This window comes from Cuculus canorus, chromosome 15 (assembly GCF_017976375.1).
Source record: "Cuculus canorus isolate bCucCan1 chromosome 15, bCucCan1.pri, whole genome shotgun sequence".
Classification (NCBI taxonomy): domain Eukaryota; kingdom Metazoa; phylum Chordata; class Aves; order Cuculiformes; family Cuculidae; genus Cuculus; species Cuculus canorus.
In genome coordinates, this window is record NC_071415.1 from 10586643 (window position 1) to 10608020 (window position 21378).

Sequence of the window (21378 nt, forward strand, 5' to 3'; positions counted from 1 at the left end):
TGAGTACCTCATCTGCCCGGTTTTCAAGCCCCTCAGGGGATGGGGACTCCACCATGGGGTGCCAGCGCCTCAGAGCTCTTTCGGTGGAGAAATCTTTCCTGATGTCCAATGTGACCCTGCCCTGGCGCAGCTTAAGGCCGTTCCCTCTCGTCCTGTCTCCTGTCACCTGGGAGAAGAGCCCAGCACCCTCCTTTCGGGCAGTTGCAGATGAGCGATGAGGTCTCCCCTCAGACTCCTCCAGGCTGAACAACCCCTGGTCCCTCAGCCGGTCCTTGTAAGACTTGTTCTCCATCCCCTTCCCCAGCTCCATTCCCCTTCTCTGGGCACATTCCATGACCTCAATGTCTTTCTTGTCTGGATGCCTGGGGGGGATGCAGATGCCATAATCAGTGTTTGTGGGACGGCTGCACTAAGTGTACCCGCAAAACCAGAAGGAACCGGAGCTTCCCCGCACCACATCCTGTACATCAAGGTCTGCCCAGGGATTGTGGTGCATCCAGCCTGCGCAAAACTGGGTGAGGAAACGTGTGTGTGTGTGTGTGTGTGTTGCCTCTACGTCCATGGAGCTGCAGCAGCAACACTTCAATATCACAGAATCATAGAAGGGTTTGGGTTGGAAGGGACCTTAAAGCCCTTCCAGTTTCACCCCCGTGCCATGGGAAGGGACACCTCCCTCTATACCACTGCTCAAGGGCCCATCCAAGCTGGACTCGAGCACCTCCAGGGACGGGGCAGCCACAACTTCCCTGGACAACCTGTGCCGGGGCCTCTCCACCCTCATAATGAAGAATTTCTTCCTAACGTCTAATCCAAATCTTCCCCCCTCCAATTTAAAGACATTCCCCCTCATCCTATCCCTGTGCTTCCTGATAAAAAGCCCCTCCCAGCTTTCCTGGAGCCTCTTCCAGCACTGGAAGCTGCTCTAAGGTCTCCCCAGAGCCTTCTCTTCTCCAGGCTGAACAACCCCAACTCTCAGCCTGTCCTCATAGCAGAGGTGCTCCAGCCCTGGGATCATCTTCATGACCTCCTCCAGACCCGTTCCAACAGTCCCATGCCCTTCTTATGTTAGGAATTCCAGAATCAGACTCAGAACTCCAGGTGAGGTCTCATGGGAGCAGAGTAGAGGGGCAGGATCCCCTTCCTCGCCCTGCTGGCCGCGCTTCTTTTGATGGAGCCCCGGACACGGTTGGTTTCTGGGCTGCGAGCGCACATTGTCAGTTCACGTTGAGCTTCTCACCCAGCAGCACGCCGAGTCTTTCTCCACAGGGCTGCTCTCAACCACGCTGTCTCGTATTGAGGCCACGGATTGCCCCAACCCAAGCGTAGGACCTTGCATGTATATAATTGAACCGAAAGCTTTTGGAGGTAGGAGTTGAGCCTGGCCGGGGTGTCTGCACGCCGGCTGCGCAGCGGGGCAGGACGGTGGCTGCCTGCGCAGCAGAACAAGCAGCAACACCCAAAATTAATCTGGAACTCTAATAGTTCACCAGCAGCTATTCAGTGCCTAAATACAGCCTTGTGTAGCTTGGCCTTTGTTTAGTCATCCCTTTGTCTCCCGCTCCCCAAGTTAAGAGTACATCAGCTAATTAATCCATTGGCCGCTGGATTTATTTGGTTTGTGTTCTTCCCTTGCTGTGGCTGGTGCTGGGTGTGGGTGCTGTGCCCGTTGGGGTCACGCTCTCCTGCTCCCGTCTGCATGGATCAGCCTGCGAGGAGAGAGGGCTTCTTCACCCTCCTCCTCCGCCACAAAAGGCTGGAAAATGTCAGTCCTTCTCTTCATCCCCTTTTGCTCCGCCTGTGCTCCCACACCGTATGGCGGTGCCAGAAGATACAGACAGCGAAAGACGTGGAGCAGGGGAAGGCAGACACGCTGCAAGAAGCAGCACAAGCCCGAGGGCAGGAGGGAGCCTGGGGTAGACAGAGAAGGGGGCCTAATCCTGCACCCCGCTGGGAGAGCTGATGTCCTCCAGCGTGCAGTGATGCTCACGGCAAAGTCAGTCAGTCCAGGGAAACTTTAGGAGAGAGGGGAAAGGAGAAGCCGGTTTTGCATAGAAAAAAGCAAGAGGCTCCTCGATTGCTGTGCTGGGGATGTTGGGGACACCCTATTCTGCTTGATTTCCACCCCAAGCCTGGTGCAGCCCTGCAGCAGGGGTCCAGCGCTGGTGATGGGTGTCAAATGCCAGCATCCCAGTGTGTTCAGTGAGGTCTGGTCCGAGGATGTGCCCCTGCCTCCCCCTCTTTCTCTCCGTTGGGAATTCCTTCTGGAGCCTGCAAACCCACAGCTTAGCCTACAGCACCCTGGAAACACCGAGCATCCATCTGGGGTGCCAAAAATCCAGCATCCTTGCTAAAATTTCTGGGAGTATTCAGGCTCGCCGTGATGCTTTGTTCTGCCGGGGATGATTCCCTCTCTCTCAGGCCAGCAGTTACAGCTGCCTTGGATTTTTCAGATATGCTTCTCCAGCAAAGAGTTTGCCATGTCTGACCGCAGCGGCTCGAGAAGGCAGCAGAGGTGTGGGCGAAAGGAAGCAGGCAGGCACTGAGAGGCTGCAGAAGGAGAGAAAAGGTGCTCCACAGAAGTCCTCATGCCCAACCACTGAAGAGAAGGTGACCACACACTGCTTCTGGTCCTCCTCTTGCAGCCCGCAGAGGTCCATGGGCTTCATCCTCAGCCCCACACCTTCCCATCTCGGATTAAGATGCTGAGCGTACCCAAATTTCCACTGTGCTTTTCCAGCGCTCCTGCCTCAAAGCAGGCAACAAAACCCTGCCTGCCTGCGAAAGTGCCCGGCGACTCAAGATGGGTGAATAAAAGCCTGCAGCTTTTTTTCATCCACCCCTGTAATTGCAGCCGGGGCCAGCAGCGATTTCCAGCCGCGGAGAATGGTGTTGCACGCAATGTGCTTGGGGACGGCACGGTTGTGCCCTGCACTTGCAATAACACCCCAGGTGCCACCAGCACCGTGGCCGAGTGTCAAAGCCGGTCCCACCGGTCCCCACAGGGCCACATCCAGCTGCACATTTGCAAAGATGCTGATGATGCTCTGCCCTGCCGGGCACCCCCCAGATCTTGCACCCAAACACTCGCCCAGCCCAAACCCATTCGGATCAGCCAAGTTGGAGTTCAAAGCTCATTGCTGATTCAGAGATTTGTACGGCTGAATGCCAGGAAGGGCCCCTCTGCTCCCACTCCTGCTTGCCCAGCCTGGGCGGTGGTGACATCCACAGCTCTTGCATCAGAGCTAATAACCCTGCGGCTGGGCTGGAGCAGAGTGTTTTTAGGAAGACTGTGTTGAAAGACTTGAAAGGTGGTGAATCTACTAAGTCTCTCAGAAAGGTAATTGCTCTCCCTAGTAAAAACCTGTAATTTATGTCCCATTTGAACTTTTCTAGCTTCAATTTGCAGCTGCCAGATCTTATGCCATCGCTACTTTATTCCTGCTCTGTTCGAGGCATTGGTCCCCTGCACAGATGCAGAACTGAGTCTGCCCAGCTCCTTCCTCCTCCTGCTGTGGTTTTCAGGCAGGTTTTCCAGCCCTCAACCTGATCCCAAATGCTCTGCAAAACGCAAAGCGGAGAACAGGCTGTGACAAACCAGTTGTGATTTCACCAGGGCTGCGGGCAGTTGCCCTCCACTCCCAAACCCTTCTAATGTGTCTGTATGGATCATGCAAGGAATTTCAGCCAGAAAAATGGCACTTGCAATCTCCTTTTTGCTTGTACATCTGGACATCACTCGTGTCCTGTTCATCCGCTATGTTCTGCAGCCCAGCTCAGGTGTTTGGGGGAGCATCCCTGCTCCAGGATGTGCTATATCCGTTAACAGCCTCAAGTTGCACCAGGGGAGGTTTAGTTTGGATATTAGGAAAAAAATCTTGACTGAAAGAGTGGCGAAGCAGTGGCAGAGGCTGCCCAGGGCAGTGGTGGAGTCATCATCCCTGGAGGGGTTCAAGAAGTGGGAGGACGTGGCACTTGGGATGTGGTTTATTTGGCGGAGTGGTGTCAGGGTGGATGATTTCCCCAATTTCAATACAGGATGGGGGATGATGTGACTGAGAGCAGCCCTGCAGGAAAGGACTTGAGGGTGCTGGTCAATGAGAAGCTCGACATGAGCCGACAATGTGTACTCACAGCCCAAAAGGCCAATCGTATCCTGGGCTGAATCCAAAGCAGCGTGGCCAGCAGGATGAGGGAAGGGATTCTGACCCTCTATTCTTCTCTTGTGAGACCTCATCTGGAATACTGTGTCCAGTTCTGGAATCCTCAACGCAAGAAGGATATGGAGCTGTTGGAACGGGTTCAGAGGAGGCTGCAAAGATGATCAGAGGGCTGGAGCACCTCCCTACGAGGACAGGCTGAGAGAGTTGGGGTTGTTCAGCCTGGAGAAGAGAAGGCTCCGATGAGACCTTATAGCGACCTTCCAGTACCTGAAAGGGGCTGCAAGAGAGCTGGGGAGGGACTTTTACAAAGGTTTGTGGGGATGGGATGAGGGCGAACGGTTATAAATTGGTGAGGGGCAGATTTAGACTGGACCTAAGGAGGAATTTATACACAGTGAGGGTGGTGAGGCCCTGGCCCAGGTTGCCCAGGGAAGCTGTGGCTGCCCCATCCCTGGAGGTGTTCCAGGCCAGGGTGGATGGCCCTTGGGCAGCCTGATCCAGTGGGAGGTTTCCCTGCCCAGGGCAGGGGGTGGAACTGGACGGGCTTTAAGTTCCCTTCCAATCCAAACTATCCTATGATTCTATGATCTTCGAGGTCTTTTCCAACCTTGACGATTCTATGCTCTGCTGGGCTACGAGGGATTGACTCCTCAAACACTCGGAGGGGAACAGATTCCATGAACTTTTCAGCCAGACCCACCGCTGGGTCCCATGGAAGATGAGATGAGCTTGGCCATTCTCAACAGCACAGCACCAGCCTCCCCGTCCAGCCTCAGCCATTCCCTCATGCTTCCCTCCCTCAGGCTGGCCTGGGGGCTCCTGGGCGGTGATGCACCCCAAACGCCACCTCTGCCCGCCGGGGGGACAGCGGGGACAACCCCGTCGCACCGCAGTGCCGCTCTCCCGCCCGCCCGCTTCACTTCACCCTCCTAGCCGCGCCAGAGAACCGCGAAGCTGTTCCCGCGGCGGCGTTGACCACGCCCGCTCCCCGCCGCTGACCAATCCGATTGAGCAGGGGCGTGACCTCGGGCACCTCTGGCAATCTAGTTGCTCGGGGGCGCGGCCTCTTTTGCCGCCGACCAATCCGATTTTGAGGAGGCGTGGACAGTCCACCTCTGACCAATCCGATGGCGCTGAGGGCGTGGCCTCCCTCCGGCCGCGGCGCCCCGAGGCTCCTCCCCGGCGGCCGCCGCGCTGGGCCGGACTCCGCCGCGGGGCCGCCGCCATGTCCGTGCCCAGAGGTAGGGACCGGGGGGATGCGGCCGGTTGAGTCGTCTCGTTGGGTCCGGCGAGACCCGCGGGCAGCGGCGCTGCTGCCCAGCGCAGGCGGGGCGGGAAGGAGCGGGGCGAGGCTCCCGGTGCGCGGCGGGTCCGTTCGGTGGCGGGGGCGGCAGCAGCCGGGTTTGCCGTTGTGTGCGGCCGGCGGCTGTGCCGCTGTCACGGTGTGGCTTACCCGGGGAGCTGTGGTACCGGGGGAAGGCAGAGGGGGCGGTGCTACCGGGAGCCCGATGCTGCCAGGGGCTCGGTACTGCCGGGGGCTCGATGCTACCGGGCACTCGATGCTGCTGAGAACTGGGTGCCATCGGGAGCCCGATGCTACCAGGGGCTCGGTACTACCGGGGATTTGGTGCTACCGGGGACATGGTGCTCCTGAGAGCCCGGTGCTACCAGGTGCTCGGTACTACCGGGGACTCGATGCTACCGGGAGCCGGTGCTGTCAAGAGCCCGGTGCTACCGAGGACTTGATGCCGCCGAGAGCCGGTGCTACCGGAGGCTCGATGCTATCGGGACCCCGATGCTGCCGGGCTCCGGTTCCACGCTGGGATGAACCCCCTTTTCGGTGCGGGGGCTTCGCTGGCCGCTCAGGGGCCGTGTGAGCCGGTGAGCGCACCCCGGCGTGACTTCGATGTTCCCGAGCTCCCCGGAGGGACCGCGGCTCCGGTTTCCTGTGTGCAAAGGATTCACCGGGCGGTGATTCAGCCCGGGCCGGCGGTGGGAGCGGAGCCTCTGACTCACGGAGCCCTTAAAAAGGCTCCTGGCTGCTCCCCGGCTCGGCTCGGTGCCTCTGGATGTGTGGATGGAGGGAAGAGGTGAGTCCGGAGAGGAGGGTTTGGGCAGAGCGGTTTGGCCGGCGGCGAAAGGCGATGCCTGCGGGAGCACCTGGGAGGGAAGTTTGGAACCTTTCTGTGTCCACGGGTTTCTGGTTGCACGGGGCTGGCGCTGGTTCATTCATACAAAGCCTTTCTATCCTGAGCTGGAGGTGTCACACGTGTGTTGAGTGTGCCCGGTCTCTGCTGGCGCTGGCAGCTCCGGGTTCTGCTCGGACCGGAGTTCCTTTGCTTCTGTCAGGGCAGCTTCAGCACAGAGATTGATCCTGAGCGTGTGCTGCCTCTCCGAATCCCACTCCTCTCATCCTGCCGTGCCTCTCCTGGGTTTTGCATCCGTGTCGGCAGCACCAGCCCTCAGAGCGGGTTTCTCGCTGTCGCCTAGGGATGCTCACCGCTCGAGGTGCTGGGGCTGCGGATGGTGCCGGCAGCGCTCGTGGCAGCTCTTTGTGCCTTTCCTTTCGAAGGGCCTGAATTTAAGCTAAATTTCCCTAATTTTCCTTAGGGATATTCAGCTAAGCAGTCTCAGGTTTCATTTTGCTGCTTGCTTTGCCTTCTTGGGCTGACGTCGATGGTGGCAGTAAGCGGAAGGTGCTGCGTTGAAGCTCTCAGGTTGGCTGTTTCCATGATGGATGCGTACCAAAACTCGCCTGCCGTCATTCTGGCTTAGTCACGGGGTTGTCTCCTGCCTCAGGAGTTTTTGGGGATGCGCGTGGCTGGCTGTGACACGCGTGATAGGAATGGTGCTGGGCAAGGGCTTTGCCTCCTCTGTGCTAAACATAGCTTCCGTGATAAACATCTTCTGGGGATTATGTGAAGCTTAGGAAGGATTTCAGCTTTCTTCCTCTTCCCATTGCCTGCCTGCATCGGGTTGATCCAAATTATCTTTAGGATCAGGTGTGTGGGAAAATGCTGTTTCTGTGTTACCTTGCGCTGTCAAGTTTGATGTTTACTAAATTATGCAAAACCTCTGCTGTCTCAGGTGACCACAACTCCCCTGAGCTCTGTTCCCTCCACACTGGCTGATGTTGAGGGAAGGAGTTGCCGGCAAAGCTCCGGAGCTGCCTGTGTGTCCTCCTTGCAGAGCTTTGCGAGGGACATGGCCTCTGGCCACAGATTGCAACACGTGGCTGGTCCTGGGCATGGTTTTCCAACAGAGTCTGCACCGTTTTTGGTGGAACAGCTACTGTGAGGAGAGAGATGTTGTGTGCAAGAGGTTCAAGTGGGATGGGAGGGAGCCTCAGGGAGTTTGCAGCCCTTGGATGAGTGGAGAAATGTGGTGCTGCTGCCTTTCCCCTGCAGCTCCACCTGTATTTTCTGCCTGCGCGTGCAGTCTGTGTGAAGACCCGTGCGCCCATCACCGTGGCTGTTGGCTGTGGCTTGGGTGACACCCAGAAATCCCCTCCTGGAGGGAAAGGCAGAGAGGTGCGTGTCTTCTGAAACTGGAGAGCTTGCTGGGGAAAGCAGCCCTGCAGCTGCAGGAAGGAGGATGCGCCGACGAGTGTGGAGGGAAAAGACCTACTTGGCCTCTCCTGGGCTCCCCCAGTGCTGATGCCCGAATTCCAGAGCAGGTCCTTCTCTGTGAGGGAAGGATCTTCCTGTAGGTAGAGGGGGCAGGGTCTGGCCAAGCTGGGCTGTGTTTCTGGGGAGCAAACTGAGGCTTGGAGAAACCAGTGGTGAGAGATGCCAGAACCTGGGATGAACTGATACTTGTCCTGGTGGTGTGTCTATTCTGGGTTGGTAAATAAGCAGCGGGGACTCGTCCCTCTGGCGCCCTGGCCGTGCCCTCCGTGGGAGCATGCTGCCGTTAGGCAGTTCAGTCGGCTCTGAATCCTGTACTGTCTTGTGTGCCATTCACACTTTTCCTGCTGCCACCCCAAAAAAAAGGCAGTTCTGCTGAAAATAGGGGCAGGACTGTGACCTGCAAAAACAGGGCTTTGGCTTTGGGTTTCCGTCGTGTCTGGGCAGAGTGGCCACCAGCCTGGTGCCTCCTGGATGTGCAGGCAGGGCCGAGAGCTCTGAACCCACAGCGCCAGGTTATTTTAATTCTAGTTGAAGCATCACAGAGCTTGTATCTAATGCATTGTAACAGTGATAGAGAGAGCACAGCACTTTCCTCCTGCCCTCCTCCTTGTGCAGCTTTCTGCTAGAGCAACAGTGAGCACCTGCCAAACAGCATGTTGGATGCGAGAAGTATTTATCAGTGCCTCACCACTCTGTTTCCCTCCCTGAAGGGATGCTCCCCTGCTTTTTTTTTTTTTCAGTGGATAGTGCTTCTCCTTGAAGGCTCCTGCTTTTATTTTCCATCTCTGGGCTGCAGTCCAGAGCTGAGCCAGAGTTTGCTTTGCCTTTGTTGTTTGCAAAGGTGGAAGAAGCTCAGATGTGCTTTGTAGAGCTTCTCTTTTGGTACTTGGGGTTCTGGTCTCAGTGGTTCTGTGACCCAAGAAGCCACTGCTGCGTATGTGGGGCTCTGTGGGGTTTTGGATGGAAGATGGGTTTCACTGGTGTAGGTTGGAAGGGACCATGAAGGTTATCCAGTCCAGCACCCCTGCAGTAAGCAGGGATGTCTTCAACCAGATCAGGTTGCTCAGAGCCCCATCTAACCTGACCTTGAATGCTTTTAGGGATGGGGCATCTACCACCTCTCTGGACAACCTCTGTCAGTGCCTCCCCACCATCTCAGGAAAACATTTCTTCCTAATATCTAGTCCAAACTTCTCCTCTTTTAGTTTAAAACTGTTACTCCTTGTCCTATTGCTACAGACCCTGCTAAAAAGTTTTTCCCTCATCCTCTTTTTAAGCCCTCTTTAAGTATTGAAAGGTCACAATAAGATCATCTCAGAGCCTTCTCCAAGCTGAACAACCGCAGCTTTCTCAGCTTCTCTTCACAGGGGAGGTGTTCCAGGCCTTTGCTCATCTCCGTGGCCTCCTCTGGCCTCACTCCAACAGCTCCATGTCCTTCCTGTGCTGAGGGCTCCAGAGCTGGATGCAGGGCTCCAGGTGAGGTCCCACCACAGAAGAGCAGAGGGGCAGCATATAATGTGTTTCCCAGGCAGGCTGTTCACTGGGGAAAGAGCTGGAGAGGAGCTGGTGTTGGCTGGGAGATGATTTTACTCTACCAACAAAAAGTCTGGGGTTTTACCGGCGTGACTCAGGTCTGTTTGTGGGTACGTATGGAGTTAGGTCTGCCCTCTGCCTCTTCTGCTGACAAAACTCTGTAGTACCGGTTGAGTGTTAGCCAGTGATTTTGAGTGGGGGAGAGGGCAGAGAGGACTTTTTCTGGTGGAAAATGGAAGTTTCTGTTAATTTTCAGCTTGGGAGATACTCCGTCTCCCCACAGCCCCTTATCTGTGTGAGGACGATGCTGCAACTGATATTGTGGCAGCGCTGTGAGTCTAAATCTTCGTCGCCCCAAGGAATGCCGTAATTACTGGGCTCTGCTGTAGATATCTTGGATATCGTAGTAGTGTCTTGTGGCCCCAGCTGGCCTCGATTTGCGGTGGGTCTGAGTCTCTACTCTCTTTCCTGGAGCTGGGACAGGGCTCCCTGCCTGCACCTTGCTATTGCAGCTGCTTCTTTGCCAGCAAAAGGCTGGAGCAGAGTTGCTGCCCATGCGGGAAGCAGTGGGTTATGGTGTGGGTAAAAGTGGGGATGGGATCTGGGGCTCTTGTGGTCCCAGTGCGCAGGGGAGGAGGGGAATCGATGCTTAATACTGGTCAAGGTTCTGGACCTGCAGCGGGATGAAGTTGGCGGGGAGGTGGACTCTCTCCAGCATCCTTTCCCCCTGCAGTTCTGTGCTGCCTTGTCCAAGTGGCTTAAATTAATCCATGGGCTTAATAACACAGGGCTTGTTGTGCACTGTCTGCTCTGTTGACCTGTTGCAACAGAAGATGGACAGCACTTTGGAGGAGCACATCCCTTTCAAGCCCTAGAGGCTGGTGGACTGGTCTGTGTGGCATGATTGCCTTTGTGTGCTGCTGGATCTGATGGGGAGGAAATGGGGAAACACTGGAATCGTGGGCTTTAAGGTCAGGAGGGAGGATGGTGAACATCATACTCGGCTGGAGGTTTTGGGTGTTGCTTCCAGGAATTGTTGCAGCTCATCCAACAGCTTTTGGGCAAATTAAGGCAGATTGTGTAAAAAGACACCCGATCCAGTTTTTAAAGACATTGAGTGCTGGAGTTCAGATTCTCCAAAATGTGAGTGCTGTGATGTGACCTCAGGGAGCTGTTTGGTGCGTTGGGGTGTGGTGCAGCGGGATGTCTCTGCCCTGCTCTGGCTCTCTCCTCACCCTGGGAGCAACAGCTTTCTAGCCCCTCTATTTTTATTTTTTTGGAAGGTAAATTTCCATTAAAAACATAACTAGAGTGGAAGAGGAGGCAGGGTGAGGAGGACACAAAGCTCACCAGAAGTTGTTTGTAGAGCATCCACCCTTCCTCCCCCCACACCACCACCACTGACAAAGAAAAATCTAGTTTTGGAATGGAAGAAACCTCCAGAGTGCTCGATACAAATAATTTCCCATCAGAGGCTGCTAACTTTAGCTGTGGTTTGGCACTGGCATCAGCATAACTGTTTGTATCCAATGAACCTCTCTAAGGATAACTGTGCTGCTTGGACCCTCTCCTCCCTAGGAGCTGTGTCGTGGGATGCTCATACTTTACTTGTCTCATCTTCTGCTTTGACAGTGCTTGTTGTATCTTTTAGGAAACTTAAAAGCAGCTTTTATGATGGTATTTTGTTCCAGAAAAGATCTTGGAGATTTCCAGTAAGGAATGCATAAAGTTCTACAGCTGGGATGGGGTCCTGCAGCTGAACCGCATCCTCTCATACTGTTCACCTGTGCCGGGTGCAGGTGGGACCCGCGATGCGGGGCAGAGGGACGAGAGGAAACCCATCTCCAGGGCTTGGCAGGTGACAGTCATGTGTCTGACAGATCATAAACACGCAGGGCTGGTTACGTGGACTGGCCGGGGGTGGTTTAGGGGAGGATGACGAGGTTATCTTGGGAGTGTCAGCTTGCCTGGGCTTGCAGGCTGGTTAGATACTGCTGTGTGATGTGTGTGTGTAAATTCCCTCCTAGCCTGAATCTCACGGGACAGCTGACGAAGCAGCCTGCGGGATTTGGCTATGGTGGGTCAGGTGCTGTGGCCCCGCAGGGCTGCAGCCTGTGCTGGCGGTCTTTGCTGGTGTGTATTAACAGCAGCCCTAGGAGGTGGCCGCATCCTCACCTGGCTCACTGGAGGGCATTTGCTGTAGTCAGAGATGCCTGTCCTGCTGCACACATCTCTCCCTGCAGGAGACTGTTTCCTATTAACAGTAGTGAAGGGCAAACACACTGCCTGGTGGAGGTATTGTTTGTTCTAGGATGGAGATCTGGGTTTACTTGGTGGGAAAACTATGTTTTGAGAGGGTGACGGCAGAGGAGCTGGGGGCGATGGCAGAGGAGCTGGGGGCGATGGCAGAGGAGCTGAGCACGCAGCCCTGAAGATGGTCCCTCTGAGTCAGTCCTGAACGTGTGCATGGCTGCAGGGGGTGTTGTCCTGAAGATGTCTTCGCAGCGTGTCACTAAAAATGACGTAGCTCTTCTTCTGAGAGCCAGATGTGCTCACCATCAAGGCTTTTGAAGAAAGCTGCCCTGCATAGTTGAAAATCCCCTGCTGCTGCGCACTGCTTGGTTCCTCTCCTGACGTGCTGCCAAGTTGCACCTCAGCCAAAGATGAGGTGATCTTGTGCTGATACGTTGCTTAGGCTGCTCTTTGTCACCTTCCAAGCAGGTTGGAAAGGTGCTTGGGGTTAGGTGGCAGGCCTGGCCCCACGTGCCTGTTTGTAAATCCCCGTGCTTGCACCCAGAAAATCTCTGCTGGCACAGGGCAGGGCAATGCAAGGCATTTTTGTGTGTGCGCACGTGTGCTCAGCTGGCTTTCGAGGTTTCCTTGTTCTCCCCAGCAGCTGAAATCATCCACCATGTGCCCTCTGCACTTGGCTTGCCTGTGATGCTGCCCTACAACTGCTGTTCTGGTTAGTGAGAGCTCGGTGGTCAAAGGACTCAAATGATGTAACGGTGCAGAAAGAAGGAGGCAGGTGTTGGGATGGGGGTGGTGGTGCTGCCAGGGGACCTGCATGGGCCTGTACCACCCTCCATTCTACGCTCTGGCTTTCTCTCTTTGGCATAGCCCTTTTTCTTAATGCTGGAAGCTGCCTTAAGGCTGCCAAAAAAAGGAGGAGGTGGTGGGTGTTTGAGATGTGCCGCTTCCACAGCTCCTTGTATTAACTCTTCATTGGCATCTGCAGCTCATTTTCTCCAGGTTTTTGGTTGATCTCTGTGATTTCTTGGCTTTGAGCATTGCTGCTGGAGGACAGCTGGCACCAGGCAGGACTGGGATTCTCCTCCAAGCCAAGGATACCTGCAGGGCTGTGTTGTGACCAGGTTGCCTCTTGCACTCTGCAGACACCTCTCTCTTGCCCAAGAGAGGTTTATTGCAAGTATTAATTATGCTTGCCCCTGCCTGGTTTGTTGAAGGGCGTCTGGGTGGTGAGAGTAAAGCGGAGGCAGGAGAAGGTGCCTCTAGAAATCACCAGGAAGAAAGTGTGGGTGACTTTTAACTGAAACTCTTTATCAGCCCTGTGTGTGCTTTACTAAGGTGGTAGAAAACGACTCAGCTTTTTCCCCAGCGGCTCTCCTGTACGTGTGGTTTCCTTTTCTGTATACGTTCCAGGTTGCTGCAAGAGTTTACCCTGAATTTTAGATCCACAAAGAATTTCTTGTTTGAGAACTGTGGATTTCCCCGTGGGGTTTTACAGTTGCAGCCCGGCGAGGGAAACCGTGTGTAACCATTGCAGGGAAGGGAGCCAGCGTGGTTTCCTTTGTCTCGAACAGGTGTGACGCTTCACACGTCTCCTTCCAGCTCCTCTCCTTGCTGATTTGCACTCTGCCCTGAAGAGCACCGCTTCTTTCCCCAAAATGCTGGTGAGGCTCAGTCTTTGGGCGTAAAGGCTTTTTAAAAAAACCCTATTAATTCTTAGTTAAATGGAAGTGATTCTTGGAAGCCCTGAGTGTGCCCCAAGCTGAACTGCACTGAGTCACAGCCTGCGAGCTCGTGAGCCGGATGCGTTGGGACTGGCTCGTCTGCGGAGACCGCTGGCTTCCTGGGACGGAGTGACGGCTCTTTAGTCCAGCGTTACTAGGAAAAGCCTGCAACGCTTCCTTCCCCTGAACACTGGAAAAATTGCAGTGCAATGGGTAGATTCGAGAGAGGTAGGTGAAGAGCGAAAAAAGGGGAGGAGGGAGATAGCACCCACCCAAAGGGAAGCAGCAGAGCGAGGCTGTGCCCTTCCTGCCGGCAGCCACGTGGGACCACAGTGGCGAAACACCACCAAGCTGTTGGCATGCTGCCTGTGAAGCCTCTGCCCTTCCCAGGCAGGAATCAAAGCTGCCCTGTGGGTACTGGGCAAATCTGCCGGAAAAGAAGTGTTTTCCCCATGCAGAGCTGTTGCAGCCTCAGATGGGAGCTTGCGGAAGGGGACGCTGGAGTGCGATGCTGGGCAGTGGGGCTGGCAGCGGTTTTCCATGTGCTGATGGTTCAGTCTTTATGGAAAGCTTGGATTTTTAAGCTTTGCACCAGGAAGTTTGGAGGAACAAAGGAGAAATGTCTGGAAAACGTGGAGCTTAGCAAGTGTGTGGTGCTTCATCTTTATACGTAGATATAGATCTCTGCCTCTGTGTATATGTGTATGTATCTCATTTATAAGAATGATCTATAGATATATCTTCAACTTCCTGAACTGATGAGCAGCAGGAGCTGATCTCATGGACCAGCTGCACATGGGACGTGTCCTGGGATATAGGCATGATCTGGAGAGGGACTATTCATAAAGGCTTGTGGTGATAGGAAGAGGGGGAATGGGTATAAACTGGAGAGGGGCAGATTTAGACTGGACATTAGGAAGAATTTCTTCACCATGAGAGTGGTGAGACGCTGGCCCAGGTTGCCCAGGGGAAACTGTGGCTGCCCCATCCCTGGAGATGCTCAAGGCCAGGTTGGGTGGGGCTTGGTGCCCCTGATCCAGTGGGAGGTGTCCTTGCCCATGGCAGGGAGTTGGAACTGGATGGGCTTTAAGGTCCCTTCCAACCCAAACTATTCTATGATTCTATTACCTTGCAGAAAGATCTGTCCTCTGAGGCAGAGGAGCAGCAATGGGAGAGCAAGAGGTGCACGGTGCAGGTCAGAGGGATGGTGTGGTTGATGCCTGAAGAGGCTGTGTGTCTGGCTCGCTGTGGCTGGGCTCTCCTGGGGGTCTCAGGAGCCAACTCTCGCCCTGCCATGTCAGCTCTTTCTCTCGGCAACTCCTGCAAGCAGGTCGTGGAGTCCACATGGGTCACCTGCTGCTTCTCTTGACTTGGGAGCATCATTAGTGGTTAAGACTGAAGCTTTTCAGCTGGGCACTGAGGTCTGTGTGCTGACAGGCTTTGTATGGAGGGATAAGTGGTGGCCTGAGGGGAATGGGACAGTCTCCATATTCCCTGGATGCTTTTAGCCTGTGGTTTTCCTTTGTCTCATCCAAGCCCAGAGGGGGCCCTTCTGGGTCCCCCTTCACCTTTTGATGGGGTGAAATTTTCTCTCAGCGGAGAAACTGGAGACTCCAGCTGGCTGTGTCTGCTTCGTACAGCGCCCCGGTGCGATGAACCCTTTGCATTTGTGTCTTCTGCTCGGTTCCCTGGAGCAGGGACGGGACAGGGTGATGGAGGCAGGGAAGAGGGATGGCACCCAGACTACAGGAGAGGAACATCACTGTGAGCCATAGGAGCTGCTTCCTGCCTCGTTCTCCAGAGCAAGTGCTGGTCTTGAAGTCCTGCCTGAAGTCTCTGGTCCAGGGAGGCACCTGGCTTGGTCTCTCGTTTCTGCCCCTCTCCTGGAGCAGGTGGCTGCGGACAGCAAGGCTTTCCTCATGTTTTTTCCCCTCCATAAATTCTGTTTTCTGAGCAGGTGCCTGCTATGTCTTACGTAATTTGCAGAGAGAAAATCACTCTATTTCTGCCCAAAAGAAATTGGAACGAGGATGGTAGATAGCTGAATTTGTTTTTCTTAAAGAATTGCATTAGAAGCAGACAGGGAATACTTTGCTCTCTTGCCAAATTTACTGAGTTTTGAGGACACCTGGAAGAACTTGAATTACTCCCAAATAACAAGTGATGGGACAAGAAGAAATGGCTTCAAGTTGCACCAGGGCGGGTTTGGATGGAATATTAGGAAAGATTTCTTTACTGACAGAGTGGTGAAGCTTTGTAAGAGGCTGCCCATCCCTGGAGGGGTTCAAAAATGATGTAGATGTGGCACTTCGTTTTGGGCTGTGGTTTAGTAGGCACGGTGGTGTTGGGCTGATGGTTGGCCTGGATGAGCTTAGAGGTCTTTTCCGACCTTTATAATTCTATGAATTGTACCAATTTGGATAGAAAAAGTGTATCTGTTGGCCCTGGAGCTGAGTTACGGCTGACAGTTACAAAGTCAAATAACTCTTTTTAGAAAGAAAAAAGCCAAAGGTGTGCCTCCTGGCAAGCTGGTCTATTCCAAAATCAATCTGAATTTTCTCTCCCATCAGGAAACTCACCAGCCAGTCTCATAAATTCCAAAGAGGTTGTATTTTTTCATGGCTTTGCCTACAGGCTAAGTCGAAGGGAGGAGGAGGGCTGGGTGCCTGCTGGCAGGGAGATGAGCACAGGTGGTGGTGGCTCTGCCTCTTCCTTTTTCTCTGTTTTTTGTATTTTTCTAGCATGCTATTTGCTTCTCTCTAAGCATCGTTTCCTTTGTCTTCTCCTAACAATTAAGGTGTTGGGGCTGGGATTGCTTCCAGACCTTTTTCTCATGGCGCCTTGCCAGCATCTGCAGCTGAGTCGCTGCAGCCCGTGCCGGTCCCATGAGATGGCTCGTGGCCATGAGTTTTGAGCTGGCCATGCATCCTGAAGGCTGGAACAACCCGTTTGCCACCGAGCTCTGTGGTTCCAGACAAGCTGTGGATTGGGCTAATTACCCATCACGAGAGTTTTCCCACCTTGGTGGGAGTTTTGAAGAGGTGCAGCCTCTGCTGCTGCTTTGTTTTTGGAGAAAATCCAGTTGGAGCGATGGATGCAAAGGAGGCAGCCTGCAGCCTCCAGCCCTGTAGAGGATGCTTTTCTCCCAAGCGCACCACTGTGACCGTAACCACCTTCACACTGGGCTTTCGCACAAGCTCAGGTGCAAAGCAGCATGACTCTTGGCATGTACGTAGCGTATCCTGTCATGGCATAGCACAGATGCCAGCTGGCTGGCGAATTTAACCTTCCTAAAGGCAGTTGGGTCTCTGCTCGAGTGGGTTTCTCAGAGGGGACGCCGTGTGCTCTATTGTCACAGGATGGAAGGATAGCAAACTGCCACCTGGGATCAAAACACACAATCAAAAGCTTTTTCCAGCCCTCAGGCTTGTGCAGGTAACCTAAAAATATGGCTGGAATGTAAATGGGTGGTGACATCCTCCCGGAGCTGCTGGCAGGGCTCGCGTTGCTTGTAGCAGTGTTATCTGGCCGGTGCACAGAGGTCGGGTGTGGTTTGCAGCCCAAGAGCTCGCGGTGCCAGCGTTGGCCTCTGGCTGTCCGTACCTTCGGCTGATGTGCCCGCCTCCAAATCCCTCGCTGGGTACCGTGAGGCTGCACCCTCTCCCTTGCATCAATCTCTCCCTTGCCCAGCCCTGGTGGCACTGTCAGTGTGACATCCTGCTGTGCTGGAGGAGATGAGTCCTGTGTGGTATTGGTGACTGATTGTCCCCAAGCACCGTCCGAGAGGATCATAGAATAGTTTGGGTTGGAAGGGACCTTAAAGATCATCCAGTTCCAATCCCCTGCCATGGGCAGGGACACCTCCCACTGGATCAGGGGCTCCAAGCCCCATCCAACCTGGCCTGGAACCCCTCCAGGGATGGGGCAGCCACAGTGATGGACGAGAGAGATGACCCTCTTACCTTTCCGACTGAATTCAGTTCAATGGCTTTGTTTAAAAATAGAGCTGCTGCAGAGTTTCCAGGCTGCCGGGTCCCGTGCATGGCTCAGGCGTGCGGGGCTTTCCCGTGGGATGTGTGTCTCCTGGGGAAAGGCAAGTGCATCCCGGGTTTGCGGCAGTGGCTGCGTTACAGCCTTGGCCAGGGAAACTGCTGCCAGTCCTGGTCAGACGGTGAGAGTTGGGCAGTGTGGGGCTGGGATGGCGTGGCCGCCTGCTGCATGGACCTTGCCCTGACTGGAGGGAAAGGGGTATCGCATGAAAATTGCCCCCTCCCCTGCTTAGGTAGGGACTCCCTTCCAACCCAAACAATTCTGTGATTCTATGATTCTGTGATTCTTCTTTCAGGACAGGTGAGACCATTAATTTTTTGCTCAACCCCAAACACACACGCCTATAAAAAGCTCCTCACTGACCCTAAACGGGGCGTTCCTTTTTGTGCCACTCATGGCAAAGCGTATCTTCCCAATTCCCAGTTGCGATGGTGACCGAGCCTTAACCAAACCGGTCTCAGGAGATGCTGCCTGTCCGCAGGGAAAAGGTGGGGAGAGGGGCCCTGTGCTGGCAAGGCACTGCTTGAGCTTAATGCTGTTTTTAAGGGTGTGCTCTTCCACTTATTCAAGCCAGTCCACTGGCAGGAGGCTGCTGGGAGCAATGGGAGCCATCCTTGTCCCTGGCTCTGCCCTGGTGTACCTGGACCTGCAGGGAGTGCCTTGGCTTCTCCCTGTCGCAGGGTTTGCTCCCTTGGCTTCCCTCTCCGCTGACATCCCAGCACAGAGGTGTGGGGAGGCTTCATTAACACCAGTGAAACACCTGATGCCTTTTATCCCTCTGGGATTACCTGCAGCTTATAAAGGGCTGGATAATTAATGGCAAATCCCATGTGTCTTTTGAGGCTGGGTGATTCCTACTGTGTCAGCAAACTTTGAAAGAGCTGCCAATGATGACACTTGAAAGGTGCTTGGATTTGGTTTTGTTTTAGTTCTTTCTCTCCTTTTTTCTTTTTTTTTTTGGAGCTGTGGAGCAGCTCTGCTTTACGCCACCCCTGCTCTTTGGGCACTGAAACCCAACAGGCGTGATTCAAAGGAAATCGCCTTTCCCATCCTATTGGCTGGGTTAGGGACTTTCTGCTCCAAAGCAGCGCTGGCTTTGTGGGTGTCTGCAAAGATCTTTATAGCCTCTTATGTCTGGGTCAGGGAATTAGCCATGCGGAGTGTTAATGACGGGAGGAGAAGGCAGCATCGCGTTCCCCAGAAGCGCTGGGTGCCAGTGGCACTTGCTGCGATAGCAGCTCCTGTGTCAGCATCCTTTATGTGCTGATGATCTGTGCCTGAAACTATACCCTGGGAGTGGAAATGCGCCTGAGAAAATATCTTCCGCAGTCCTACTGGGGCTTGTATAAACACTATTTAAAATTAGAGTCACTCATTAGGTTGGTATGGGCATTTACCTTGACCTCTGACTTTTCTGCCTGCAAATGCCTATGGAGCGGCACAGCCTGCAAGTTAGGGAATCGCACAGGAGTGAACCAGAGGTGTATTTGCTGTAATTATTTTAAGGTAAAGAAGCCGGTACAGTATCTCCCTTCCAGACTGACAGGGAAATGAAAACCAAAGCCACAGCCCATCAAAACGAGATTAGGAACATCAGCGCTGGCTTCTGCTGGGCTGGTTTCAAGGGAAAGAAGAGCAGTGACACTTTGCCGTGGCTTTTCTTGCACATGTTTGCAGAGAAATGAATGATTTCCCCCCTCCTCCCTGCCTTCATTTCTCTCCCTTGCTATTTACCAGCCAAATCCATGCAGCAATTTATATTTTGCCACCAGAGATGCTGACTCGGTTGTCGCCCTGGAATAGCTGCTAAGCTCCGTGCTGGTATTGTCATGGAACAATATTTCTACTATTTGTTGTGGTAATAGTTGTTAGTGGCAAAGCAATTAGCGTGTCACCTGCAGCACAAGGAAATGTGACCTCTTGGTATCCCAGCACTCTCTCGGTGCCCGAACCAGCGCGCGTGGGCTTCCCTCCGCTCCGATGACTGGCAGATGCTGGTGGCAGCAAGGCTGTCCTCAAGGAAGGGTTGCTCTGGTGGGATGCCTGGGGAAGGGGGATAGAGGAGGCAGGAGCTCTGTCTCTCTGCCTGCAGGCAGGGTTTGAATGGTTTAATGTGTCGGAAGCAAACGTGTCCCAATGGGATGCACTATAGCAATCCAATGCTCCGATGGCTCCCGGAGCAGGAGCTGGCTCCCCCCTAGTTTCCTGTTGACGTCATCTGCTATTTCGCTGCTGCAGTTTTTACAACTGTTGAGCTTTCAAGGGTAATCGGAGCCACGGCCGGCCAACCTCGGCAGCTGCCGATGAGGGAACGCTGTTCCACCTTCCCCATCTCCCCCTGCTCACCTTCGCTGCTGCCCCCAGCCTCACAGAGCCCCAGGAGCTGGGGACACTGGGCGAGGAGAGCTACGTGGACCCAACGAGCGCTTTGGGCCATGCATTCCCACTGAAAATAATCATCGGTGCGTGCAAGAAGTGCCGTGTGCTGGATCCTGCGGGATTTTTTCCCCTCCCTCCTCCAGCCCTCCCCCATCCCTTTCTTCTGCCAGGCGTGCTGCGCTGTTCTTCATTTCTGGGAAACCATGGACAAGAAGCAAGGTAGATGTTGCAACTTCCAAAGCACGTGGTGGGGGAGAGTGAAGGGCTGATTCTGTTGCCGTGTAACTTTTCTTTGTCAATCCATGTGGTCTTTTTCTAATTCTGATTTTTCCTAATTTCTCCCTGCTTGGGCTGGGGGTTGGTGTTTGCAACTGGGAATCTATTTTTAAAGCACTACAAACTTGCATGTTTTCTGGGGGTTGAACACTGGCATCTCAGTTGTAAATAAACATAAAATCTAGCACGGCTGGAGGAAAATATTCAGAGTATAAAGCTGGCTTTTGGCTTCGGTTTTGGTTGCATTCCTGGGACGCAGTGTTTTCCAGCAGCCCTTGCATGGTTGCGCCCTGTTGCATTGGGAAGGTGGGCGCCCGCGGCGTTCCCGGCACTCGGGAGCTGTGATTCAGCGCAGGCTGACAGGTCGTTTCGGGGCTGCAAGGGGCTTTTTCTGAAGCGTGTTTTTTTCCTCCTCCTCGCTCGCTCTTTTGCAGAAGTGGCAGCGATGGCTCGCAGGAGCCCCTCGCTGCAGCAGCGCCGATGAGTGACGGCTGTCGGCAGGTTGAGAGCCTTTTTTCCGCTTCCACAGATAGCTTTTTCCACTCTCAGCAGTGGAAAATAGCACAAAGTGTCCCTGTGAGGAGCTGGCTCTCATGACCAAACCAACCAAATTCCCCTGTGTGTTTTGCACCCTGCCTCTAATTTCTTTATTTTTCCTTGGTGCTTTTTTGTTCCAGCTCTTTCTTTGCAGCAGGGCTGGGATCCACCCTCCAGCCTTCTGCCCCATCTATGGCATTTATTTCTCCTCCTTGGAGAAACCTGCGTCGAGGAGAACTGGGATGCATCCGTAGCATTTTTCCTGGCGCTAACCAAGCAGTGTGGTGCAGCGTCCCATGCCGTACCTGTCCCCCAGGACTTCACCTGGGTCTGGAACCAGAGCCCCAGGGAGGCAGCAGGGAGGTTTAATTTCAAAGGTCGGCTCGGGCAAATAGTTTTATTTACAGTTCTTTAGATTGTCCTGTTCATTCCTCTCCGCCCACGCCAGTGGAGTGGGAAGGATAAACCTCCCAGGGAGAGGTGCGACTTAATACGCCTGAAGTCGGTGGTGGCAAAGATGAGGATTCAGATGGTGAATTAAGCAGTTCCAGGAAAGGTCTGTGTCAGCTCTGAGCTGGTGGACGTTATAGCATGAGAAAAAAAAAAAAGAAAAAATTGTTAAGCTTTTTTTTTTCTCTTTAGGAGGAAATGGTTCCTTTCTTAGCATAAAGGATGCAGTTATGTGCTTGCAGCGTCACGTGGGTTACAATCTCGTCTGCACCAGGAACTGCTGTCAGCTAATTTTCCCCTGCCTGGGTGCAAGGCGCTGTGCCCCCACAGCCAGCAGCCCCTTCCACCGCCTGGAGCACCGCGCTGGTGATCAGGATGAATCCCCAAACC

General features: G+C 54.1%; 1 protein-coding gene across 4 annotated transcripts in view; it reads left to right on the forward strand.

Moving 5' to 3' along the window:
• Nucleotides 1-5309: 5309 nt before the first annotated feature.
• The window catches only part of MAP2K3 (mitogen-activated protein kinase kinase 3), a 34288-nt gene continuing 18219 nt past the window's right edge, over nt 5310-21378 (forward strand). The window contains exon 1 of one of the 4 annotated variants that reach the window (XM_054080601.1): nt 5310-5401. In XM_054080601.1, the coding sequence (XP_053936576.1) occupies nt 5386-5401 (16 nt within the window). In that variant the 5' untranslated portion in view covers nt 5310-5385. Of the gene's footprint in view, nt 5402-6222; nt 6251-13407; nt 13525-19819; nt 19945-21378 lie in introns of those variants that run through there. The other 3 variants (XM_054080602.1, XM_054080600.1, XM_009564572.2) reach the window with 3 other exon arrangements.